This window comes from Saccopteryx bilineata, chromosome 3 (genome assembly GCF_036850765.1).
Source record: "Saccopteryx bilineata isolate mSacBil1 chromosome 3, mSacBil1_pri_phased_curated, whole genome shotgun sequence".
NCBI classification, from domain to species: domain Eukaryota; kingdom Metazoa; phylum Chordata; class Mammalia; order Chiroptera; family Emballonuridae; genus Saccopteryx; species Saccopteryx bilineata.
In genome coordinates this window covers 13553689-13581131 of record NC_089492.1, presented here as the reverse complement: position 1 = coordinate 13581131, position 27443 = coordinate 13553689, and the positions used below count along the sequence as shown (strand labels likewise).

Here is a 27443-nt window from a genome sequence, read left to right as displayed (position 1 = left end):
CCAGGGCCAGTCCCCATGCTTCTGGGAAAGACTGGTTAGAGCGTGAGAGCAGGAGGAAGCTCAGCCCTGGCTGTGCGGCGGACACTGTGTGGTAATTACACAGCAGAGGTCAGAGCAGGGTGGTCCCCGGCCTCAGGAGAGCTGGAGGGCCGCCTGGCATTTCCTTCCCCAGCAGTTTTCTGGGAAGCTACCGAGCTGAGTTTCAGCAGGATGAAGGTCGCCGGGTTTGAAGCGCCCTCCACTTCACACCAGGGCCTACGCGCCCGATGAGCGGTGCCTGCAGTGAACCGGGGGCAGGGCCCAGCTTTCCTGTGTGCAGGTGCCACGTGCTCGCCACAGCCTGTCTCCCTGAGCCGGGGGGCTGCCTGCAGCCCCACCTGTAGTGCCCATGGGCCAGTCTTTTCTGTTAAACCACTGGGCTGGCCCTGGCCGGTTGGCTCAGCGGTAGAGCATCAGCCTGGCGTGCGGGGGACCTGGGTTCGATTCCCAGCCAGGGCACACAGGAGAAGCGCCCATTTGCTTCTCCACCCCACCCCCTCCTTCCTCTCTGTCTCTCTCTTCCCCTCCCGCAGCCAAGGCTCCATTGGAGCAAAGATGGCCCAGGCGCTGGGGATGGCTCCTTGGCCTCTGCCCCAGGCGCTAGAGTGGCTCTGGTCGCAGCAGAGTGATGCCCCGGAGGGGCAGAGCATCGTCCCCTGGTGGGCAGAGCGTTGCCCCTGGTGGGCGTGCCGGGTGGATCCCGGTCAGGCGCATGCGGGAGTCTGTCTGTCTCTCCCCGTTTCCAGCTTCAGAAAAATACAAACCCCCCCCCAAAAAAAACCACTGGGCTTTCCAGTCCCTCAGTTTCTCCTTTGGAAATAGAGGTGCAGGCAAGACAGATGAAGTAATAAATGAAGGAGAATTTTGTCTGCCTGGGGGATCATTATTTTCCACTTGCTTGCTGTGTTAGCTTCCCAAGGCTGTATTAATACCCACCAACTCGAGGGCTCAAAACAACAGCCATTTATTCCCTCAAAATTCTGGAGACTAGAAGTCTGAGATTGTGGTGTCAGCCCCACCCCCACCCCCGCCACCGAGGCTCTGGAGGCTGCCGCAGTCCTCAGTGTGGTTTGGTTTGTCTGTGACTCTCCAGTCTCTGCCCGTCTTCACATGGCCTTCTCCCTGTGTCTTCCCTCCTGTCCTGCCCATCTTCACATGGCCTTCTCCCTGTGTCTTCCCTCCTGTCCTGCCCGTCTTCACATGGCCTTCTCCCTGTGTCTTCCCTCCTGTCCTGCCCGTCTTCACATGGCCTTCTCCCTGTGTCTTCCCTCCTGTCTCTGCCCGTCTTCACATGGCCTTCTCCCTGTGTCTTCCCTCCTGTCCTGCCCGTCTTCACATGGCCTTCTCCCTGTGTCTTCCCTCCTGTCTCTGCCCGTCTTCACATGGCCTTCTCCCTGTGTCTTCCCTCCTGTCCTGCCCGTCTTCACATGGCCTTCTCCCTGTGTCTTCCCTCCTGTCCTGCCCGTCTTCACATGGCCTTCTCCCTGTGTCTTCCCTCCTGTCCTGCCCGTCTTCACATGGCCTTCTCCCTGTGTCTTCCCTCCTGTCCTGCCCGTCTTCACATGGCCTTCTCCCTGTGTCTTCCCTCCTGTCCTGCCCGTCTTCACATGGCCTTCTCCCTGTGTCTTCCCTCCTGTCCTGCCCATCTTCACATGGCCTTCTTCCTGTGTGTTCTCTCCTGTTCTGCCCGTCTTCACATGGCCTTCTCCCTGTGTCTTCCCTCCTGTCCTGCCCGTCTTCACATGGCCTTCTCCCTGTGTCTTCCCTCCTGTCTCTGCCCGTCTTCACATGGCCTTCTCCCTGTGTCTTCCCTCCAGTCTCTGCCCGTCTTCACATGGCCTTCTCCCTGTGTCTTCCCTCCAGTCTCTGCCCGTCTTCACATGGCCTTCTCCCTGTGTCTTCCCACCTGTCCTGCCCGTCTTCACATGGCCTTCTCCCTGTGTCTTCCCTCCTGTCCTGCCCGTCTTCACATGGCCTTCTCCCTGTGTCTTCCCTCCTGTCCTGCCCATCTTCACATGGCCTTCTCCCTGTGTCTTCCCTCCTGTCCTGCCCGTCTTCACATGGCCTTCTCCCTGTGTCTTCCCTCCTGTCCTGCCCGTCTTCACATGGCCTTCTCCCTGTGTCTTCCCTCCAGTCTCTGCCCGTCTTCACATGGCCTTCTCCCTGTGTCTTCCCTCCTGTCCTGCCCGTCTTCACATGGCCTTCTCCCTGTGTCTTCCCTCCTGTCCTGCCCGTCTTCACATGGCCTTCTCCCTGTGTCTTCCCTCCTGTCCTGCCCGTCTTCACATGGCCTTCTCCCTGTGTCTTCCCTCCTGTCCTGCCCGTCTTCACATGACCTTCTCCCTGTGTCTTCCCTCCTGTCCTGCCCGTCTTCACATGGCCTTCTTCCTGTGTGTTCTCTCCTGTTCTGCCCGTCTTCACATGGCCTTCTCCCTGTGTCTTCCCTCCTGTCCTGCCCGTCTTCACATGGCCTTCTCCCTGTGTCTTCCCTCCTGTCTCTGCCCGTCTTCACATGGCCTTCTCCCTGTGTCTTCCCTCCAGTCTCTGCCCGTCTTCACATGGCCTTCTCCCTGTGTCTTCCCTCCTGTCCTGCCCGTCTTCACATGGCCTTCTCCCTGTGTCTTCCCTCCTGTCCTGCCCGTCTTCACATGGCCTTCTCCCTGTGTCTTCCCTCCAGTCTCTGCCCGTCTTCACATGGCCTTCTCCCTGTGTCTTCCCTCCTGTCCTGCCCGTCTTCACATGGCCTTCTCCCTGTGTCTTCCCTCCTGTCCTGCCCATCTTCACATGGCCTTCTCCCTGTGTCTTCCCTCCTGTCCTGCCCGTCTTCACATGGCCTTCTCCCTGTGTCTTCCCTCCTGTCCTGCCTGTCTTCACATGACCTTCTCCCTGTGTCTTCCCTCCAGTCCTGCCCGTCTTCACATGGCCTTCTTCCTGTGTGTTCTCTCCTGTTCTGCCCGTCTTCACATGGCCTTCTCCCTGTGTCTTCCCTCCTGTCCTGCCCGTCTTCACATGGCCTTCTCCCTGTGTCTTCCCTCCTGTCTCTGCCCGTCTTCACATGGCCTTCTCCCTGTGTCTTCCCTCCAGTCTCTGCCCGTCTTCACATGGCCTTCTCCCTGTGTCTTCCCTCCAGTCTCTGCCCGTCTTCACATGGCCTTCTCCCTGTGTCTTCCCACCTGTCCTGCCCGTCTTCACATGGCCTTCTCCCTGTGTCTTCCCTCCTGTCCTTCCCGTCTTCACATGGCCTTCTCCCTGTGTCTTCCCTCCTGTCCTGCCCATCTTCACATGGCCTTCTCCCTGTGTCTTCCCTCCTGTCCTGCCCGTCTTCACATGGCCTTCTCCCTGTGTCTTCCCTCCTGTCCTGCCCGTCTTCACATGGCCTTCTCCCTGTGTCTTCCCTCCAGTCTCTGCCCGTCTTCACATGGCCTTCTCCCTGTGTCTTCCCTCCTGTCCTGCCCGTCTTCACATGGCCTTCTCCCTGTGTCTTCCCTCCTGTCCTGCCCGTCTTCACATGGCCTTCTCCCTGTGTCTTCCCTCCTGTCCTGCCCATCTTCACATGGCCTTCTCCCTGTGTCTTCCCTCCTGTCCTGCCTGTCTTCACATGACCTTCTCCCTGTGTCTTCCCTCCAGTCCTGCCCGTCTTCACATGGCCTTCTTCCTGTGTGTTCTCTCCTGTTCTGCCCGTCTTCACATGGCCTTCTCCCTGTGTCTTCCCTCCTGTCCTGCCCGTCTTCACATGGCCTTCTCCCTGTGTTTTTCCTCTTGTCTCTTTAAAGGACACTTTTCAAAGGATTTAGGGCCCACCCAGGTAATCCAGGATGATCTCATCTCAAAAATTCTTAATTGCATCTGCAAGAACCCCTTTCCCAAATAGGGTCACACTGCAGGTTCCAGGGGGACCTGTTTTTTGATTTGGTTCCTCTGACATGTAAAGGGGTGTTTGTTTTTCTTCCTCTCAGGGACACAGAAAGGCTCTCAGAGGGGAAAGCCGCCACGAAGAGTATTACATCGTCCACGGCTTCTCAAACCTTAAGGTGCATTTGCACCACTGTTGATATGCAGGTTCTGATTGGGTGGTTCTGAGTGGTTCCTGACATTGTCCGTTCCCAGTGAGTTTCCAGGTGATGCTGATGCAGCAGATCCTGGAGCCACACTTTGGGGAGCAAACATTTAAAATGACCCACACATCTCGCTTTTGTGGCTGTTGGACGGCGTGGCCTTGGACATTTAAAGCCAACCCTGGTAAAGAACCATCTTTATCAATGAGACGAGTGCATGGTCTTGCTGACCCATTTTGCCAATGATACAATTTTGCTTTGGTTTGCACTTCTTGGTACGGGTTGGAATGCTAGACTTTCAACCAAATAATTGCTTTCCAACATGGCTCTAGTTTCTGATCACCCAATCCTCAACAACTCCTTGGCTTCGGTCAAGATATTTAACCTCTGAGCCTCGGCATTCTTGTCTGTGATGTAATACAACTTTACCGGGCTATTGGGAGGTTATACAAGATGGTGTGCATGCAGACCCCAGCATGGCACTTGGCCCGTAGAAGGCACTCTCCACAAGTGACCAGCACAAGAGAGGTCCCACTGTCTGCCCACATCCAAAGTGGGGGACAGAACACTGCATGCTTGGCTGTTCAGTAGGCGCCCCACCTTTGCTTACCGAGCTAAACTCGCACGGTGGGCAGAGAATGCCTTTCACCGCAGATGAGTCATTCCCACACCCACTTCAGCTCTTGGCTCCAACCCACATCCAGGTGTTAGGACCTCCCTGGAGAGGCAGCAGAGAAGCACCTGTGAGGCTGGCTCAGCCACTCTGCAGAGCTCAGAACCGTAAACATCCCGCCCCTTCCAGGCAAACACTCTCCCGGCAGTTGTTGTTCAAATACAAGATTAGCCAGGGCTGGATAGAAGCAAGGGGCCACTCCTCTCTGCCAAGATTTCCTCTGATGCCCCCAGACAAGCAACCTAGTTGTCGTCCTTCATTTCCAGTGCTCTCCCTCCCTCCTGATTTATTTAAGAACACTTATTATATAGACATCTCTTCTACCACTTCCCTTCCAGATCTTCTCCAACCCCAACTCCCTTGAAACTTTTCCATCATTTCGTGGGCAAAGCAGACTATTCTACGGTTAGATATTCCTTCTATTGGAGCAAAATACATCTTCTTAGAACTGCCACCATGAATCCCAGTTTTTTCCTCTGGCGTCACAAAAGAATTTATGACCACATTTATTCTAGCCCAATCCTTATTCCTAGGAAAGTCACACTCCACTAATTTACTTCTAAGCAAAAATCTAGCACTTGTTTTCTCTAACCATTATGCCAAGTAAAAGGAGCCAGACGCATTGTATGATTCCATCTGTGTGAAATGTGCAGAATACGCAAATCCACAGAGGCAGAAAATAGATTAGAGATCCTCTGACTCTGAAGAGAGAGGGGACTCGGGGTGGCTGCTAATGGATGTGGAGTTTCTTTTTGGGGGTGATGAAAACATTCTGGAATTAGTAATGATGGTCATTCCATGCTGTGAGTATACTAAAACCCAGGCTTCTGGACAAGAACCTCCTTTCATCAGTAATCTCCTTGGGTCTCAGAGCCTCTCTTCATGACCTAGAAAATTTCTCCTTTGTCCCACCTTGTCACTGGGGTTACCTTACTCTTGATCTATTACTTAGTCTCCCAGTCTTGGTCATGTACTTACCCTTAGACATGGACATAAAGAACTTCTCCAGTTTTGACCCTTGATTCTTGACTTTGGCCACAATATTATGTTCACTTGATCTACTTGTAGATGCAGTTCCAAGCTCCCTAATGCAGCTCTTAGCAGACCTGATCTCCACCAGCTCCCATTAAAGGGATTAGAGGGATATAGATAACATTAGCATTGTTACTCATGAAGTGTCTTTTACCTCCAGGTCACATTAAATGTCATACTATCCAATTTCTCATGATTATATTGCATCCTGAAAAGCAATTGGATCTGACTATAACTTTAGAATCTTCTAGAAAGAGAACCTTAAAAGTAATCCAATTGGGTTAGCCTGGAAGACACAAGGTCACTGAGGAGTCATCTTCCTAAGATCCTGGGAAAATTGGACATGACATCAGATTTAATCAACTTCAAAAGTAAATTAGCAAATAAAACATCTTCCATACCCATTCCTTTGCAGGCTTTGTTCAACTTTTTGGCATCTCGATCCACATCAAAACCCTGGTGACTTCTCTCTTTGGCCTAGAGGAAATGATTGAACAGGTGAGTGGACAGTAATAGGCATTCTTAAATGATCTCAGGCCAAAATTGGTTAGTAATTGGGAAGACCAAGCAGATACCCAAATGAAGGACCAGCTGCCACTTTGCATGTGGGTCCATGTGGAAATCAGCTGGAGACACTCTGACCCCAGAGAGATGGCTGGTACTCCTTGGAGCCAGCTGGCCTTGGATGACCACAGAGAATGGCCCTTCTGTTCTCAAAGACAATCAGCCTGGCCAACTCTAGGATGAGTGATTTTCGTATCAACTCTTCTGTTGTGTTGTGTGACGGTCTCTGAAACAGAGAGTGACACAGTGGGCTGGTGTCCTGCAAAGTTGGTTCTCCCCCTGTGCCATGAGACACAAGTATGTCTAGGGACTAGGTGTTGCTAGCCAGAAGCTGAGGGTTCTAGGATGTCATTACAGATCCACTTGGTGAATGCGCTAAAGCTTTGCCATTCACCCAATGAGAGACCTGATATTCAGCTTGCCGGAAATACCATGGAGACTAACAATAGCATAGTTACTGGTTTTTACTGCTCCTTGAGGGGAAAAAAAGATCTGTTTATATACTTAGATAATGTTTCTCATACTTCTGTCATTGGCACAATACATGCACTGATTTGTCTGCAGCTACTTAAGTCTATATTTTTATTCGCTTATTTTTATTTCAAGGGACCTACTTTGTTTTTATTTAAAGTTATTTTAAGAAGGAAACTTCTTGTTAGCCCTAAAGTGGAAAACCAGTATCTGTTAGCTAAACAAAAGGTAAACATGAAAATAAAACATCCTTATAAAAAAAAATTTTTAAATGGGAAGCTAATGGCAGTTACGCATCTAGAAGCTTTGAACACACCCTGCATTTTCTCGCAGAGACTCTCTTTGATGGTGCCTGTCCTTATTACCCATCCCTCAGTGAAGGTCGGTTTAACCGCTCCTGTCTACACCCCCGGTTCCCCTCTCTCTCCCATCGTTTGCTTTGGTCCCTTGGGAGTGACTGGTCCACCCCATAGGGCACAGCGGACACGATGCATTCATCTGTCTTGCATCTCTATTTTACACGGGCTCACTGGGGCTGTCAATCATGAGGCCTGAGCCCCGGAGTCCTGCCCTTGAGTGGGCACAAACCCTGTCACTCTGGCAATTGTGACTGGTTCAGGAGTGAGGATGTACTCCAAGCAGGATCAATTAGAGTCTTTCCCTTGATTGATAAAAAGATATTGAGAGGGATATGTTTGTCCCCCACTGGGCTTGCTAAGCTACGGAGTGTGGATCTAGGGCTGTTGGCAGCCATGCTGTCTGCTACGTGAGTTGAGAATAAAGCAAAGCAGAGACAGAAAGGGTAAAAATATGGAGACAGAGACATTGATTGATGGATGAACATTATATAATCCTCAGACCCAATGCTGCCTACACCTCTACACTTCCTACTTTCATTAACTAACAAATGACCACTTTTTCTTAAGTCAGCGATTTTCAACCTTTTTAAAAAATCTCATGATACATATAAACTAATTATTATATGCCTTTTTTTTTGCCGATCTGACAAAAAAAATAAGTATAATTTTGATTCATGCACACTGAACTGCTACTGCATTGGCTGTTGTCATTTTTTTATTTGTCAGTCTAAGGGAGAAGAAGTCAATGCTCCTGACTAAATAGTCAGGTATACCTGTTTTAAAAATTCTTGCAGCATGCCAGTGTGCTGCCATACACTGGTTGAAAAAGTGGTAGAGCATCGGCCAGGCTTGTAGAAATCCCGAGTTTGATTCCTGGTTGGGCACATAGGAGAAGCGACCATCTACTTCCCTCCTTTCTTCCCCTCCCACAGCCATGGCTTGAATGATTCGAGCAAAGTCGGTCCCTGGCACAGAGGATGGCTTCATGGCCTCGCCTCAGGTGCTAAAATAAATAGCTTGGTTGTCAAGCAGTGGAGCAGAGGCCCAGACAGGCAGAGCATTGCTTGGTAGGGGTCTTCCTGGGTGGATCCCAGTCAGGTGCATGCGGAGTCTGTCTCTGCCTCCCCGCCTCTCACTTAATAATAAAGAAAAATAAAAAATAAAAAGAAGAAGAAAATTGCTGTCTTAAGTGAATGCAAGTCAAACGTGTCCTGATTAATTTCCATGGACTAGAAGCGGGGTGGCTGCTAGGCCTTGGTTAGTGGAGAATCATGTAACCCCAGAGCCGAAGATATCTTCAGGGCCACCTATTTTCCCACTGCCCTTTGGATTGTAAGTGCACGGCCCACCCTGAAGCATCGATTGCCACAATAAGTTGGGAGAGGACCTTATGTTTGTTGAGCACCTGCCACATGCCAGACAAGTTCCTCATTTACAGACCTCTCTTTTAATAAGAGGGTCTTATTTTACTGGGTACAGTAAAAACCAGTAACTAGAAGAGTAGGCATTAGCGACCTACTTTATAGACAAGGAGAGCTGGGCACAGACGGGTCAGGGAATCTGTTCGAGGTCCCGCGGGACGCAGCCTTGCTCTCAGCTCAGCGTGCCTCCCGAAGCCCACGCGGCTGGGTCCCGCGCACCACCCCGCCTCCCACTCCGTGGCTGGGGCCTTCGTGTTCAGCAGAGGAGTGGCAGAGCTCACCTTCCTTTCCAAATCTTCCCTGGGGTATAACGTAAGAAAGCTATCTGGTGCACCTGAAGACTCACTGGCAGGACCAGCGACACAATTTGTGGGGCGCAGTGCAAAATAAAAGTGTAAGGCTCCTTGTTCAGAGACAAGTACAAACCTTAAGATGGTGACGTCAGAGCACCACACCAAGGTGTGAGGTCCTTCTGAGCGCGGGACCCTGGGTGACCATACAGGCTTTTACACTTAGGAAGGCTGGCCTGCCTTCTGGCCCAGGCCTGGAAGGGGTGGTTCTCTGAGCATGGGCACACGGGACGTAATCTCAGAAGGGTGAATGGTGTCTTTGCCTTTCATCAGGAGTATTAAGCAGGGCTCAGGAAGGGAGGTGGAACTGAGGCAGGTCGGTCGATATCTCTGATTAACAGGCTGACTCAGAAACTGTCCTGGACAGCATGTCAGCCTCATTCGTGCAGAGAATTATTATCGGTCCCATTTCACAGCCGGCAAATTGAAACGGCAATGCAGGGCTCTGTGAATGGCCGTGAGGCTGTTCGTGGCCAGAGGGCTTGGCTGAGGGCCAGAGGGCTGGAGTCTAGCCGGGGTCACACGAGTGGAACCCTGGGCTTCTTGCTCAGAGAAACACTTTTTCCCCTCTCATTTGCACAAAGATGCTGCCAGGGTTTGTGTACGCCATGCAGAGACTTGTTTAAGATCATGTGGCCAGGCGACAGGCGGAGTACAGCCGGGGTGAGATCGGGGATCCCCTGACTCTTGTCAGATATGAAATGACCTTCCTGCCTCGAATCCCTACTGCTTCCCTAAGGTGGTCCCATGATACATTAGCAGAGTTCCGGGGGTAGAGGGGTGGGGGAGACCCCCCTGAGCATGCCTGCTTGTGTATCCAGGGACAAAAAGTAAGTGCCATTTGGTCCAAAACAACAGTGCTGTCTGGGAGCTGCTGTGGGACAGCGTTGAGCCTCTTATTAGGAATAAAGATGCTAGCAAGGCTTAAATTCTTTCTTTTGTGCTTAACAGGTAATGAAGCATAAAAGCCTACCACAGATACCTGACCCTCGGCAGGGTTAAGTCACTGTCCCCTGGTTCCTTGTGGGAACCACTGTTAGCCACGTTGGTTATATTTCCTGACCCGAAGAGACTCTGGTCTCGTCCCTCCCAACAGCAGGATATTTAATGTCAGAGTGAAGGGATCAAGCAATGTGATTTTTAAGAAAGGGAGAAAGAAAACAGTCTGCATGGAATTTTCCCCTCCGCATGGCTTGGACTGCCCCCACAATGGGCATATTCATCAGTGATGCCCAGGGTTGAAGCCACGGGGTGTCCTTGGCTTGTTCTGATGAGCTGGGTAACTAACTTCTCCGGAATGTATACAGAGCGGACATTCCACGTCCATTGTTCATTGTTAAACGGGGGCCGGGCAGCTGATGTTGGGGCCTCGGGCCTGTCTGCCCATTGGGAGATGTCATTTTTGAAACTAGAGGCCATGGAACAGAACTTCTACATAAAGCAGGTCTGCAGGAATGTGAGTCAGACACAATATGGGGGCCCGGGGGGGGGGGCCCAGGATGGGGACAGACATGTTTGTGAGGGTGCAGGCAAACACACAGATATTTCACTTGCTTTCAACTACAAGGCATAATAGATTTGTTTGTTTGTTTCTCTTTTGAACAGGATTTGCACTGATACACAGGAGACACATAAAAAAAGATGTTAGATGCTAATAAAATGATTGCAGAAGTCTGGGCTTTCAGCCCACATGGACACAAGTTGAAATGTGGCTCTGTCCCTTAGCAGCCGTGTGCACTTGGACCATTGACCTTAGCCCCCTTATCTGTAAAGCGGGGCAGTGTCTGCCTTGTGAGGCTTGAGGCTTACATGACATAACGTTTCAAAAGCCAGGGAGATGGAGGGTTCACAGAGATGCGTTTTTGTATGTGTGGGTCTTATAGCGATATTTACATTTCAATTCTGCAAGTGTTGATTCGCCAGGTGGCCGCTGAAGATACAATAGTCAAGTGTAAGAATGTGGCTTTCTAGTCATACTGGTTCTGAGTCACTTGCCACCGCTTTATTACCTGGTGATCTTGGGCCAGTTTGAGAACCTCTCTGTGCTGCGGGTTTTCAAATGGCAAAACGGGGATGATAATAGTGCCTACTTTGCGGGTCTCTTGTGAGAATCGAAATGAAGTCATTCAGGCAAAGTATCTAAAATCAAGCCTAGCAGAGTGTATGTGTTTAATAAGTGTAAACAATATTTGCGTAAGGCCAGCGAATATTCCAGAACATTTTAAAACCTTTCCTGCTTGAGGGGTTTTCATCTTGTCAATGGCACGCTAACGATCAATTTCTCATTGATCACCTGCTGTTTGGCTCTAGAGTTCCAGACATAGCCTACATTTCACACAGGGCAATTAAGTGGTTAAACATCCAGGCTGCGAAGTCCCGGGTGACTCTGGATGACACCCCAGCTCCACACTCTGCTAATCAGTCTCATTTGACAAAGCTGATAGATAATTCGCACCTCCTGGAGTGTGAGGCACCACCTGAAAAAGTGCTGGCCAGTCCCAGCGTGTCAGGTGTGACAGGGAACCAAACGCTATTTACTGCACAGGGGGCCCTGCCTGGGGCCTGACTAAGCTGGGGACAGTCAGTCCTGGTTTTTCTTCCTTCCGGCTTGTCTGCATGTCACTTCTCTGTGTCTCCATGTGCCCCCTCTAAGACAAGGACAGGAATGATCCATTCTCTGGGAGGAGGTATAGAAAACGAACTGGGATGCTATAGCCCCAGAAGTAGTGTCACCTGGACAGAAAGAAGACTGAAAACACCTCCCCTGGGAGGTGGCTCAGTGATGTGTCAGCATCCGCACATCGACTGCGCTAGAGGAAGGTCCGCACCTGTACCAAAGGCTAATCCCTCCAGCTGGGAGGGCAGAATGGAGAAACAGACACGTGACCAGGGGCTTCTGTCCCAGTGCATTTTTTTTTAATTTAGAAATTAAATTTAATGGGGTGACATTGATCAACAAGAGTACACAGGTTTCAGGTGACCATCTCTATAGCATTTGAAATGTTGATTGCGTTGTGTGCCCATCACCCAAAGTCACAGAAGGGGGGATATAAAACAGACCCAGTGCAATTTAAGGAAGTCTTAACTCTTATGATCGAAAGGGAACATTTAAAGGACACCTTCCTCCAGTTGCAGCAAGCCCTGAGGATGGAGTTTGTGAAAAAGGTAGCGAGGGACACAGTTTGCAAACTGGTGGCGCTTTTGTTGATGACGTCAGAGTAATGGCGGGGTAGGAAGGGATACTGATAAATCTCCCCCAAAACTCAACAAGATCTTCAACCAGAAACAGAAAAACCTATCCTTGGAGCCTCCAGATGTTTCGCAATACACCCGAAGGTATGGTCGAGCAAAAAATTGGCTAAATATATAACCAAACCCTGAAGGAAATAGGGAGTAAGAAATGCTCTGCCTTCCTCACTAACCTAAACAGAGCAAACTGGTGGCTTTGCATATTATATGGTGACCAGGATTTTCCAGGACCCAGCCTTAAAGACACTCATATTTAAGTACAGTCCTACTTGTCAGTCCTGGTCACTTGATCTTCTATATGGATAGCATCAAAAAGTGGAAAATAAGAATGCACTTCTGAAACACATGTGCATTAATGAAAAAACAATAGGTGCAAGCAAATCAGACTGTCGTTGGAACAGTTCTTCCTCTCCTCCCTTCTCTTTCTCTAGTCCTTCTTCCCTTTTCTCCTTCCTCTTCCCTTTTCTTTTCTCCCTCCCTTCCCCTCAACAGACAAGTATTGAAGTTCTATTGTGTGTTGTAGGCACTACCCCGGGTCAGGGGGACTCAATGATCTATGACACCCAGTCTTTGTCCTCAGGGAAATACACATGAACGCAGATAAATGACAATTGCATTATGATAATGTAAAGAGCTGGGTGCAAATAGCTGAGAAGAGAGAAAGAGATTCTTATGAAGAAGTTGACATTTGTGTTGGTTCTTGGAAGATACGTAGTAGTTGGGCAAGGGGGAAAATGGGGAGGCGGGGGGGGAGGTAGGGGAAGGCCATTCCAGGGAGAGAAGACAGCATGGTGCCTTCTGGGTCTGTGCACATATGTGCTTACTATGGCCTGTCACTGTGCTACTGCTGAGCAAACATGATTGAGCTAAACATGACATAATGACCTGGCATGGACTTGGGAGTCGGACCGCTGTGTCTGGTCATGCTTTTTTCCTCACTGGTTGTATGATGGTAGGTTAGCTGACCCATCTGTCTGAGCCTTCATTGTCTGTCTTTCAAGTGGAGATGCACCTACTCACGGTCGGTGTGAGGTTTGGATGCAATTGTGTTCAGGACGCAGTGGCACATGCCAGATTACAGCAAGCACGAGGCTGGTGGCACGTAGGAGGAGGGATGCTTGGTGACATAGCCTGTAAGGGTCATTTGTAAACTCTTCAGTGTTATCAAAATGGAATGGGAGTGGCATTTTGGTTGTTTGCTCTTTCCAGGGGAGTTGCCCGGAAGCAACTGGCTTGCCACAGTCTGCTCAGTAAATATTTGAAAGTGGTTGCGTGATGTCCGGGCTCTGAGGAAGTGCTGGGGACCAGAGGGCAGAGGGCCCGTTGTACACTGATCTCAAGAAGGCAGCTGTCCGAGCTAAAGTGAAGTCAGAAGGAGGCTGAGGAAATTAAAATTAGCAGGGACAAAATGGGGGCAGGTGAGGATTGTGCTGGGGAGAGCCTTGGACTCCCCCAAACTCTTCTCAGTATAAAAAGTGACCATTACCACTGCTAGTTAATGGTACCTTGAGCCAATATTGGCAATTTGGGCTCAACTTGGTTAGCGTGGATTTGAAGATTGTTATGGAGATGGGGAAATTGAGGTCCAGTTTGAGAAAAAGACTTTCTTGTGGTCATACAGGTTCCCTCCTTCCCAAAATAGCTAGCTGCCCTTGAGCCTGGCAGGATGCTATTTCTCTCCTTAGACTTTCTAAGTCTCTGTTTTCCCATTTGAAAGGTGGTAATAATAGCACCTTTTTTTCTTGTGAGAGGTTGTAAGGATCTGATCCGTATCAGAAGTGCTTGGCAGGATGCTGGGCGCATGCTGAGGGCTCAGGCTATTTTTAGTGCTTCCTCCCATCTTGACCTGGTTCCTATGGAGTGTTGGATGAGCTCTTGACATGGTGCTTTGTGTGACACCTTTAAAATGGATTTCATAAATCCATCCAAAATCAGAAACCATTTTGTACTTATCAATAAGTAGGATCAGGAGCTAAGAGTTTAAGAGAAATATATGATGGAAAAATAAAGCACTTAACTATGTGACAGGCACTGGTCCAAACTATTTACATATAATAACATTTGATCCTCACAGCAACCATATGGGGGAGGCATTATTACCTCCTATTTTGCAGATGACAAAACCAAGACACAAAGATTAATAACTTGCTTGAAGTCACATAGCTGGTACGTGATGGAATTCAAACCAACACAATCTGGATCCAAAAACTCTACTATTAACTTATTAACCAATTTTTTTTTGTCCCTGTCAAAAAAAAAATTTTTTTTTTAAAATTTAATGGTAGAAAAGCTCTGTTTAATTCTTAGAATGCTGGTGTTTTTTCAAAAACACCAGTTGAGACCTATTTATCTGATGGCCAGGAAAGCCAAGGACCTCTTGCATGGCTTGTGGGATTATAAATGTTCTTGACGAGACAATAGGAAGTGAAATGAAAACTGAAGGCCAGTTACCACTATCTGCAAGGCGAAACAGACACGTCTCTCCTGTGGGTGAGTGTGTCTCCAGGGGAGGCTTTATTGGCAAATTCTGCTCCCAATATTTCTTCTGAGTCAAACAGAATCACGTTTTCTGCTTCTCATCTGTAAACTGGGACTAATACCCGCCAGACCCAGTGGGCTCTCAGGAAAGTGAAGTAAGACAAATGTGATTCACTGTGGCATTCTTCACAATAGATTAAAAAATGTGGTATGCCCTGGTGGGTTAGCTAGGTTGGAGCGTTGTCCCGAAATGACAAGGTTGCTGGTTCAATCCCTGGTCAGGGCACATACAGGAACAGCTCAATGTTTCTGTCTCTCCATCTCTAAAAGATGCAGTATATAATATGTAACATATATAAGCCTAGATTCAGATTGTGTAGGTTTGAATTCCATCACTTTACCAGTGGTATAAAGGTCATACCAAAGTGTGAGAAACAGTGAATGTGTTCAATCCCCTTATTTTACAAATAAACTGAGGCCTGATTGTTATGTCATCTTCCCAGGGTCACCTACTTACGTATGGAAAAACCATAAACTCCTCTTTCTCAGGATTATTTTTTAAAACCTCTAACTGATCACTTATTTGTACTTGGAAACCATTTAGTATTATGCTATTAAAGTTCATGAATTCAGAGCCAGAAAATATCCTGGTGACATTTACATAGGCATGTTTAGTAGACATTGATGGGCAATTTGAAACAGAACAGAGGGGCCATTCACATCTTTAAACATGAATCTTGGGTGATTAGTGGAATATTGTTTAATTAAGTTGACAATTTCTTGGGCACAGTCTCCTAGGGACAATAAATTTGACAAAATCTTGTCTTTGGGGGTTTTTAAATCAGAGTCTACTTACACACTTGTCAGAGAGAAAGTAAAACCACTAACTAGAAAAAAATATACCGGTACATTGCAGTGTATTCTGTTGGGTATATTTAAACACAGTTTTAATCTTAGAAGAATATTTGTATTTCACCATGTGGTTATTGCTCCATTTAAATTAGGATTCTTCATGGCCACACTGACTAACAGCCAAGCTGATTCCTCCCTTCTTAGATCTTCTTCCCACTTGAATCCCCTTTAGAAGTCTATTCAAGGAGGTAGACCAGATAGCTAGGAAAGTATGTTAGCAGTCTGAGCCCTGCTCAGTCTTAGAAGGGTGGTGAGAATGCCTGGAACTGTTTATTTCTATTGATCCATCTTTTCAGAGATGTAATTTTAAAATATCATGTACAAATTAAGTGTTGGCCATCAGTCTAAACGGGTAGAGATATTTGCATCATTTGGCAGATGAGGCTGAACATAATAAAAAATCCACTTGGATCAGATCTCAATATGATTTACTTACATATGTTGACCATGTGTTATGAAAATGGAGTAAAACTTTCTAGATTAAAAAACGACCTTTCTCCTAAGTTTGTGATCATTTCTATGTTGGCATATTTAAGAACACGTTTTAATGAAGATTGGTATTGTTAAGATTGTTTCCAGAAAAACAAGCTTTCTTAGGCCATGCTCTGGTTTATCTAAGTCACTGTGACATTTATCAATCAAAGATGACTATGGAGTTGAGACTTGATCTTAAGAAGATCTGACCTTAAGACCCTTTAAGATCCTAAGGTGGTAGACGCCATTACTCCTGAAGGTACTGATGATACATTTAGACGTGCAAACAATGTGAAGCACTGACCATATGCTCTAAGCTCTGGTATGGACAGGCTGAATGGGGCAGCCCTTTGGGGGCTACACCCACACAGAGGAGAGGCGAGCAAATGAACTGAAACAATTGTTTCAGTCGATGTCTTTGCAGGTGAGCGCCGCTCATCTAGGCAGGAAAACCAGCAGCCTAGCAGTCTCATTTCTAGGTCTCTCTGTAGAAAACCCCTTCTCATTCTGGCCATTAGGAGTTACAACGGGGCCAACAGCCTTTTGGTGGAAAACTGGCCTCTCTGCTGCTGTTGTCACCAACAGGGGGTCAAGGGTCAATCTTCAAGATGAGTCAGCTTTTACCTTGTGATAAGAGAGGCCATCAATGTGAAGGAATGGCTGGGTCAGAGGGGCAAAAATGCATGATAGCTGGTGGAAATTCAGCCAGATAAAGACATTATGGGGACATCTCCTACCCCTTAGCCTTGCTTTCCCATCTGAGGTCTGTGTCTAATGAAGTGATTCTCAACCAACCAGGAGCGATTTTGCTTCCCGGGGACATTTGGCAATGTTTAGAGACATTTTTTTGGTTGTTGCAAACAGGGGTGTACTAATGGTATCTAGTCACAGAGGCCAGGGATTCTGCCAAATGTCCTATAAGGCACAGAATAACCCCTCACAACAAAGAATTACCGTATTTTTTGCTCCATAAGACGCACCTGACCATAAGACACATTTAGCATTTTAAGGAGGAAAATAAGAAAAAAAATATTCTGAACCAAATGGTGTGTTAAAATATTTAATAAAATACCATATTTTTCACCCCATAAGACGCACGGGCATTTTCCTCTCCACTGTTGAGAGAGGAATTGTTGAGGGGGATTGCGTCTTATGTAGCAAAAAATATGGTATCTTGTCTCGTCCCAAATGTCAATGTACTAAGTAAGCATCTACAACCCTGGCCTAATGGTTGTAACAATTCTGTCAATACATTATTTTAAAATCTGTTGAGAAGGCTGTGCTTCTCCAGGAATATGGCACACAGGTACTGACTAAAACAAGATCCCCAGTGACAAAGAGCTAATTGCTGCAGTCACCTAAAAGGAAGATTAGAAGTGGGCCACGGTGTCTTTCCTTAATTTAGTTTTGCAGAGCAACCCAGATGGTAAATCTGAAAGATGAGTCCAGGGACGGGGTAACCAGGAAGAGAATGAGTTAAAGCCAGTCCAGAGGGAGAAGCCCTGGCTTCTTTGTTGGCATCGCAATTGGTGTGGGCATCACAGCCTCAACCAGCAGCCTCAGCGGACTCATTCTTGCGGGCCCTTTGGCCCTGGGTTGGGCTGGAGAACTCAGAGTTTCTTCTAGAGGTAGAATAACATGCATTGTCTGAAAACAAGATTTCGTGTTCTGGGGAAAAGGACTGTCTGCTCTGAGGTTGTCCACAGATTGCTTGGGGAGTTAGAGACCCTTGAGGAGCGTTAAACCTCCAGCTAGTCAATTACTGCTGTATTGCTTCAACACATGTAAATCTGGAGGACAGTGTGGTAGTGGGGAGATGATGGCTATTTCTCAACCGGGAAAGAAACCATGCCTTCAAGAGTTATGAAAAATGAAGCACTTTTCTCATTAGAAAAGAATTCTCCATATCCTTCTTCTATTGCCAAAGGCTGTCTTTTTGCCAATTCAATGAAGGTAGGAAGTTGGGATTCATTGCTTGCAGGAAATAAAAGAAGCTAGTGTACTCTGGAATTCTCAAAAGTCAATAATAAGTGGGCAGATGGAATTAGAAAGAGAAATATTGGGGATTGAGCTGGGCCCTGGCAGTGGTGGGTGGTGCTATGCAGTTGGGCATAGCCAGTAATATGAGCAAGTTCTGATTTGCTGAGAAGAAAACAAGGTGAAATGGCTAAATTTGCTTTGAGCAAATTTCTCTCTCGATCAGAATCAAAACAATGAATGTTATTATATCCCCTGGTGAGAGAATTTAAATGTGCATTGAATCCAAGCCTATTATTTCTTTTAAAAATATTTAGCATTTTTATCTTTTCATTCCCACCGCAACCATCCCAACCTCCATCACCAGAAGTGTGGATGATTTTACGCCTTTCTATCTGATCTTCAATGCTTCATTCTCTTTTTATTTTGGTCCATCGACTAGTAGTAGCAGCAGCAGCATTAGTAGTAATATTAATATTACTATTAATAGAGTGATAGTTCTAAGAAAGCAATAATGATAAACAATATCTCCTACCCCCACGGATAGGTAAAGCTAATCTTGGCCACAGTGTCAATTCGAGGTCAGGTATGACCCAAGCCAATCAAAAATTTCTCTGACATGCTATGTATAAATGTATAGAGAATAACCTCAAAAACTTTTTTCCTTGAGGTTGTTAATCTGGACCTATTTGCGCCCATGGAATTCTCTTCTTATTTATTTGTTTATTTTATTTATTTTTTAATTTTTCTTAAGTGAGAAGAAGGGAGGCAGAGAGATAGACTCCCACATGCACCTGACCCAGCATGCCCACCAGGGGGCAATGCTCTGCCCATCTGGGGCGTTGCTCAGTTGCAACTGGAGCCATTCTAGAGCCTGAAGCAGAGGCCATGGAGCCATCCTCAGCACCTGGGGCCAACTTTGCTCTAATGGAGCCTTGGCTGCGGGAAGGGAAGAGAGTGATATAGAGAAAGAAGAGGGGGAGGATGGAGAACCAGATGGGCACTTCTCCTGTGTGCTCTGGCTGGGAATTGAACCTGGGACTTCCACATGCCAGGCTGATGCTCTACCACTGAGCCAACCAGCCAGGGCCTATTTTTTAAATTTTTCTTAAGTGAGAAGCAGGGAGGCAGAGAGACAGACTCCTGCATGTGCCCTGACCAGGATCCACCCAGCAAGCCCCCTATGGGCAACTCTCTGTCCATCTGGGGCTGTTGCTCCATTGTTCAGCAACCAAGCTATTTTAGCAACTGAGGCAAGGTCATGGAGCTATCCTCAGTGCCTGGGGCCAACTTATTCCAACTGAGCCATGGCTGTGGGAGGGGAAGAGATAGAGAAGGGAAAGGGGGAAGGGTGGAGAAGCAGTTAGTTGCTTCTCCTGTGTGTTCTGACTGGGAATTGAACCTGGGACATCCACATGCTGGACCAACGCTCTACCATTGAGCCAATCGGCCAGGGCCAAGGCCATGGAATTCTCTGTGGAGCCTGAACTATCTGTGACCATCCATCCCTCTCACCAACTCCTTCGGCCTCCCATACCATTGAAAAGGAAAAAGGAAAAGCTCATTTTTCAGTATGAGAGAGAGAGAGAGAGAGACAGAATGCTCTGGGGATGAATCATGATGCATGGCTATCCTCTTCCCCTTTGCCAGGGATTGGGTCAGAGTAGGCTTTTGACCAATTCTGGCCAATGAGATAGAAAAGAATGCCTGCTTGGGCTTTCCAGAACGATTTTCCTCACTGATAGGAGTGTGGTACACGAGGAGAAAGCACTTTTTTCTCTATCCCCTTCCTTCTTGCCTATGACCCTATCATGTATGGCCATCGACTTGATCACATGTTGCTTATCTTGCACCCACAAAGGGAGACGTCGCCTGCACATCGAGGGTGGCAGAATGGAAAGGCAGACAGGGTCCTTCATGGTCCTTAAGGAGCTGCTGAACACTGGAATCCCTTCCTTTCAGACATCCTGTTAGGGCTAATCATTACATGTCTTTGTTATTTAAGCCGCTGTTAGTCTGGCAGTCTGTCTGCTACTTGCTACTTGTAATCAAACATACACTATCTTAAGAGCAAAACAAACAAAAACAACTGTGAATGCAGACCTCCCGAGCTGCTTCAAGCCCAGACTCTTCTCTTGAGGTTTTAGATCCAGCTGCCTGCTAGGTCTCACACCCAGGTTTACTACAGATACCTCAAACTCAGGAGATGCTCACACCAGCCCATCCTCTCTGCCACCTTGCAGACTCCATTCTGCCTCATCCGCAGGATGCACTACCAGCCTCCTGTGTGCCCGAGCAGGTAGGGCCCTGGGAATTACTCTGGTCTTCCTGTCCTTCACCTCCCACATCCAATCTGTCAGTCAGCAAGTTCTGCTGATTTGACCCTTCCGTCTGTCTTCTTCTCCAATTCCATTGTCATTGTTTTAGTTGGGGACAAAAGTTCATCATCATTTTTCCGGGGCCACTACTTTTCAACTGCTTTACTTCCTTTGGGTTCTGTTTCTCTTTAAACCTTTCCCCACCAGTCCCTGCACTGTCCACCCGAAGTGCAGCTCTGACCCTGTCATGACCTCGTCTGACATCCATTGAGACTTCCCAATTGCCTACGATAATGGTTCTCGAAGTGCGGTCCCTCATGTCTCCTGCGCAGAATCACTCCCTCCCCTGCCTAATTTCTGAGCTTTGTTACCATAGATACAATTCTATTAGCGCATCCATCACACATCATTATAATTATGGGTTTGTTTGCCTTCCTTCCTAGACTGTGAGCCATTCTGAGGGCATGGACTGCGGCCTTTTCTTCTTCTTCTTCTTCTCACTCACGAGCCTCAGAGAGTACCTGGCTCACAGCGGGTCGGGAAGAATAAGCAGCACTGACAGAAAAGACGGAGAGTGCCGTCCTCTCTCCACGCGGGCAGGGGGACTCCTCCCGCTGCCCTTTCTCATCTCTAGGATGCGGAGGGGGAGGGGACAGCCCCGGGGTGGAGACAGGAGGAGCTGACGGGGCAGTTGGTGCGGGAGGCCTGGGGAGAGGGGCTAGGATGCGGAGGGGGAGGGGACAGCCCCGGGGTGGGGACAGGAGGAGCTGATGGGGCAGTTGGTGCGGGAGGCCTGGGGAGAAGGGCCCGGGGCTGAGGAGGTTTTAAATGCTGTCATCCAGGCATCTCTCCAGGCTGAATGGCGGGGCTGGTTCACAGTCAAGGCTGGGGCTCAGCTCTAGCCTCGGCCTGTGGGAGCCTTCACTTCCACATTGCTTCTCAAACTTTTTTTTTTTTTTTTTTTCATTTTTCTGAAGCTGGAAACAGGGAGAGACAGTCAGACAGACTCCCGCCCGACCGGGATCCACCGGGCACGCCCACCAGGGGCGACGCTCTGCCCACTAGGGGGCGATGCTCTGCCCATCCTGGGCGTCGCCATGTTGCGACCAGAGCCACTCTAGCGCCTGAGGCAGAGGCCACAGAGCCATCCCCAGCGCCCGGGCCATCTTTGCTCCACTGGAGCCTTGGCTGCGGGAGGGGAAGAGAGAGACAGAGAGGAAAGTGCGGCAGAGGGGTGGAGAAGCAAATGGGCGCTTCTCCTGTGTGCCCTGGCCGGGAATCGAACCCGGGTCCTCTGCACGCTAGGCCGACGCTCTACCGCTGAGCCAACCGGCCAGGGCCTGCTTCTCAAACTTGAGTGAACGTCAGGATCATTTGGAGAATGTGTTCAGCTGCAGATCGCTGGGCCCTCCCCCCAGATTTTCTGTTTCAGTAGACCTGGGGCCCAATAATTTCCCTTCTTAACAAGATCCTAGGTTATACCAGTGACACGATCTGGGGACCACATTTAGGAACCATTGCACTAGAAGAATACTTGATGTTGGACCCAAGGTGTCAACTTTGGATACCTTAGAATCACTTGGGAAGCCTTAAAAGATACAGATGCCAGGGCCTTCCCTGCACACTGGTCTGCGAGTGTGACTGGACAAAGCGATTTGGATTCCAACTGAGCAAAACATTGGTTGAAGCTCATTTAGAAAAACTCATGAATTGATGAATTCATCAAATGTTTATTGAGCATTTGCTGCGTGCCGGGCATTGTGTTAGTAATGACATGCAGAGATGAAAAAGACACAGTCCTGTCCCCAGAGAGCCGTCAGTCCAGCGCAGAGAGGATGTATAAACAGAAGGGAAGGGAGGCCTTGTCCACAGAGTATTGTGGAAGCATTAAGAAAGAGCACCTAATCCAACTTGGGGGAGAAGAAGGAAGCTCAGGATGGGGGTCGGAAGGCGATGATGAGTTGGTGACCCACTTCAGCAGTTTCAGAAATCCCTGCAATTTAGCTTCTATTTGGCATAATATAAGCCTTTGTTGAGCCCAAGGCGTAGTGTGAATAACTTGTGCCTAGATCTAGACCTATGCTTTGCCTCTTACTGGATGTACAACCCTGGGCCAATTCCCTAACCTCTCTTCTTCTATTTCAGAGGGGGGAATATTATAGTGTCCCCCTCATTAAAATGTTAGAACTAAATGATGCAACATGTGTAGAGCTGAAGGGCTCACATTCCAAGGACCAGAGCCGATGGCCTGAGAACAGCTCCCAGTCTAGTAAGCACTTGACAGATTTCCATTATTATCATCAGCTCATTTCAGAGGGCCCCTTTAACCTCCAGTTCGACCCATCAGCACTTGCCTGCGGTGGATAGAAAGCAGCTATTCTAAAGAGGTGGGGGGAGGGCTCTTGTATTGGGTTCTTGTTGCCGTGTGGTAGAGTAGGAATGCCAGCGTGCCCTGGGATGTGTCAGAGTCCATCCGCCACACTAAGTGGCCCAGGCTCCTACAGCTTCAGAGTTCTTGTATTAGGTCTTCAGTTTCCTTGTTCTTCCTTCTGTGTATTTGCTCTTGGGAGCCCTTCCCCCACCTCTTTAGAATGGCTACTTTTTATCTATCGCAGGCAAGAAACCCTCAAAGTCAACGATGGTGTCTCAAATATAGCTCTCAACTTGAATGGGAAACGTGCTTAAATAAAGAAGGTGGGCTTTAATGCACGCCGTATTTTGATGTCTGAGGGATTTTTTGTTTCCTCTGACTCTCATGGGGTGTTCTGAAGGACTAACTTTCTGGAATAAAAGATGTCCTGATAGAAGAGGCATGACTGCTTTATCTCGGCTGGTTTCTACATGGGGCTCACTATGCTTTTCTGGCTTTGGAGATCACATGTTAATGTGCACTCTTGGTTAAACTGTATTTACTTTTATTCCAAATTCCCATCACATTTCCCCTGCCTCCAGAGCCTCCCTTCTTTTCTTGGGAATCTGGACCTATATCCTTCTTGTCATATGGCATTCCAGTGCTCCTGTCCACATTCATCAGAGCTTGCCTGTTGTTCACCTGCCACAAGTCCCAAACTGCTCTCCCTTTTAGACAATATTTATGTTGGCTAAATATTGGCAGAAGGAAGTCATAAATGTGGTCTGTTTGCAAACATCATGGCAGGTCGCTGAGCAGATGTTCTTACACAAGTTGGGTTTCATTTATGGGTACTCACGGTGACACCTGCCTTCTTGGGCAGTATGCTGATCTGTCCTTGTGAGGATGGTGGTATGGTCCACGTCAGTGTTTCTCAAACTCTGCTGCTGACTAGCATCACCTGGGGACAATTCACACTCCCAGTGCTCAGGCGAACCCCCAGACCAATTCACTGAGATCCTCTGGGGGTGGGACTCAGGCATCAGTGGTTTCTAGGACTCCCCAATGTGCAGCCAAGTTTGAGAACTTGTTCCCCAGTTCAGTGTTTCTCAGACTTCCACGTACGTAAGAATCACTTGAGGATCTTGTTACAGAGGCAGATTCTGGTTTAGTAGGTCTGGGTGGGTATGAGATTCTGCATTTCTAATAAGTGCCCCGACTACAATGAGAATGTTGCTACTCGTCCAGGGGCCACACTGAGTAGCAAGGCTATTGTCCTGTCTAGTGTCTATTCATCAGCCTTGAAACTAGTTTTCCAGAATTCACTAGTCCTCTTAAGTTTGTGATTTCTTCCCATATTTATCACTGATTCCCCTATGTCTCGCTCCCCCTCTATTACTCTGCCAAAAACTCTTTCGCTGCACTCTATGGTGAAGTCATCGCACTTGACCTCAGTACTCCCTTTTCCCCTATACTGATTCTCTTGAAACCACTCACATGGTAGAATAGAGTCATCTAGCTAAACCCAAGCAGATTCTTATTTTTTCTGTCTATGCACAAAGCTCATTGAGCACAAGAACGTGTCCTCTAGGCCCAGTAGACTTCTTTGAACATCATGTGATTTAGTAAACGATAATAACCCAGTATCGTATGACTGCCCCAAATAGGTTAGTCACAAATGCTAGGTCTCTAGTTTAAAAAAAAAAAAGAATCATTAATGATGACAAAAGGATTGGGGAAAGGCACAAAGCAAAAACAAAGTAATTTTTAGTTTTCAGAACTGGCTAGGATTCCATATTGTAGTACCTTGGAAAATGTAATATTCTGGCCAAGACTCTACTGGCTTTCAAGTGATATTTGTCAAATAGTTATCTGTGAACCCTGGTCTGTGGACATATTCTTGGGGATTCAAAACTTTCCTGGTGTCTTGACAATGCCGATAATAACTTAAAAACAAATCTAAAGCATATTACATCATCAGGATGACCAATCGTGACCAAGGCTCATGATTTCAATGCCTGCATTTGTGTGTCTACGTATGATTGTATATATGCCAAACAGCCAGACTTTAATTGTCGCAGGCTAATGATTAAAGAACAACAACATGAAAAAGGACAGAGGGAGGTTTGATATAAAAATCATGAATTTTAGCCAAGAGAAGGCCCAATTGTATTACAGGGAGTCTTATAAACAAAAGTTTCTCAGTCGTTTGGGGAAAGAAATGTGATAGGAGAACTAAGAAGTCATAGCAATTGGGACCATTTTTACATTGAGCTCGACCACTAATTCTCAGCAAAATAACACTGTCTATGTTGCTAAATAACATATGTTTGCACATCACCAACTTGTGTTTTGCTTGTGTTTAATTTTTTCCCCTCTATATTGAATTTTTTAAAACTTGTTTTGGTTGTATGGTCACTTCAGAACTACAAGGATTGTCTTACGTTTATACAAACTCAAGTTCCTTTCCAATGCAAATAATTTCAGTCATTCCGGGGACAATTCTTTTTTTTTTTTTTTTTTTTGTCCTTTCAAAAGGTCTTACATTTACTTATTTAGCAACACAGTCTTAGAACATATTCCGTCCCTGGGCACATGTTAAATTCCGTCACCAATTTCAAAAATGTCACAGTGGCCATATTACAGCATCTTGCTCTCCATTTTAAGGCACTGTTAAAGGGGACACTGTTGGAAATGTAAACTCAGTTCTCAGATGACATTTCTTTTTATATTAGCTGCAAATATCATAGCAAACATTTTCTGGGGAAAATGTTCCCTGCTTGGAAGTAATGCCTGATGATGACATTTTCAGATTTGAGGTTGTGGAGGGTCTGATGTAAGTCACTGGTGAGGAATGCTGGGCCCACAAGAGAGCCCAGTCGGACCTATGACCTGGGGGCGGGGGAATGCTTACAGGCTGATGGGCCTCTGGCTCTCCACTCCCCGGTGGGCGGCTGAGAAGCCGCACGGCTGCTGAGGGTGGGGTGTCCCCTTTGGGCAACTGTTGACTGCCTTCTGAGAGGGCATAAGACTGGCTCTGAGGATTCAAAAAAGAAATACATAAAAATGCTGGACCAGCCTGACCTGTGGTGGCGCAGTGGGTAGAGCATTTGACCTGGAACACTGAGTTCGCTGGTTTGAAACCCCGGGCTTGCCTGGTCAAGGCACATACGGAAAGCAATTACTGTGAGATGATGTTTCCCACTTTCTCCCCTGCCCCCACCTTTCAATCTGTCTGTCTCCTCTCTCTAAAAATCTGTAAATAAAATCCTTTAAAAAAAAAATGCTAGACCACTCACAAAAGCCAGCTGCCCCATGGGGTTGACCAAGTCCTCCTAAACTGCCAATGGAACAGCAAGTTACTTTTTCAGAGGCCCTCTGCACCTATTGGAAATATTTTAAGAGTAGGTTTCAGTTTCTCTGAAAAATATACTGACTGTAAGGCTCCCAATCTTGGCTCGTATATAAGGTTATTTACAGATGGTTTACAAAAATAACACCTCTTCGAAGAAGGTATTTGTAGGTTTGTGACCATATGACTGCAAGTTTAATTTATCACAAAGGAAATAAATCAGATAAACAAAGTTAGAGTTTACAAAAACATTTGGGGTTTTATTCCCCTAGCTCCTAGTGTACACGTAATCAATCATTCTTGCTGTGGGAAGCTATAGTAGGGGCAGCAAATCCTTATTAAAGTTTTTATTGTGACAGCTTTAGCTATTCATTTTTCAAGATTTTGCTCTGGCCTGCCTTGTGCATTGCTGGTTCCAAATGTCAGTTTTTAGTTATTAATGGTTTAGATGCGTTATTCACATAAGCCTAGGAATTTCAGAAGAAGGGGAAAATTGAGTCCATTGCATGAATATTTACAAATACTTGGATGTTTGATGCTGTCTAGAAATAATATTGGAATATTTTCACCTTTCAATCCAAGTTAAATGGCCTTGGAGGAGTATTTTTACCCTGCTCTACTGATACTTGCAACAAGAACCTTTCTTCTCTGCAAAACCCTGATGGTTGTAGTTTATGAACTTTTGTGCAAATTTGATACCAATAGCTTTAGTCATTCATTCCACAAATTCATATTAACTATTTTGCTTTCTGCAAGGCACCATTTACCACCTCGTTTTAATCACTTCTTTAAAAGGATCATAATTATAATCTTAAGCTCCCTCCAAAGAGATTTTTGACTAATGGAGAAAAAACATACATTCCAAGTGCATTTTAAAAGCATGGTCTGCTGTTGTGAAAACCAGTAAAAAGTGGTAATCACAATCATAAAGTATAAAAGTATCAATCATGACTTCATACTTTAAATTTCGGACACATGCTAACCCGAATTAAAACTTTGAATCCCAAAAGCAATAAATACTTACATGACGATTGCCCATTTTCGGTTTTCTGAGATAGCTGTCCTGTATTTTATTAAGACACAGCTCTCCTAAAGGCCAAGTTTATAATGATTCTCCCCGGACATAATATCTCTTTAGCTTAATAAGTAACTTTTGGCACGGAATTTGAATACATAGTTGGGGATGGCTAGGGAGTGGTCATAGCTACAAATGAGCTTAACCTGTCCAAGCTGCCTTGACAGGTCATTATTTTTAATTATAAGATTTATTCATAAATCAAGGGTAGACTTTTTAAATCAAAGAACTTATTCAGAACTAAAAGGCTAAATCTGTCTCACGTCTAGATCATTGAGTTATTTTTTTTTTTAA

General features: G+C 46.9%; 1 protein-coding gene across 3 annotated transcripts in view; it reads right to left on the bottom strand.

Moving 5' to 3' along the window:
- ANXA13 (annexin A13) overlaps positions 1–27192 on the bottom strand; it is a 48491-nt gene extending 21299 nt beyond the window's left edge. The window contains exons 1-3 of one of the 3 annotated variants that reach the window (XM_066265720.1): positions 27099–27192; positions 25637–25759; positions 6201–6276 (exon numbers count right to left, since the gene is read on the bottom strand). In XM_066265720.1, coding sequence (XP_066121817.1) covers positions 6201–6276; positions 25637–25759; positions 27099–27113 — 214 coding nt within the window. In that variant the 5' untranslated portion in view covers positions 27114–27192. Of the gene's footprint in view, positions 1–6200; positions 6277–25636; positions 25760–26021; positions 26055–27098 lie in introns of those variants that run through there. The other 2 variants (XM_066265719.1, XM_066265721.1) reach the window with 2 other exon arrangements.
- Positions 27193–27443: the final 251 nt, after the last annotated feature.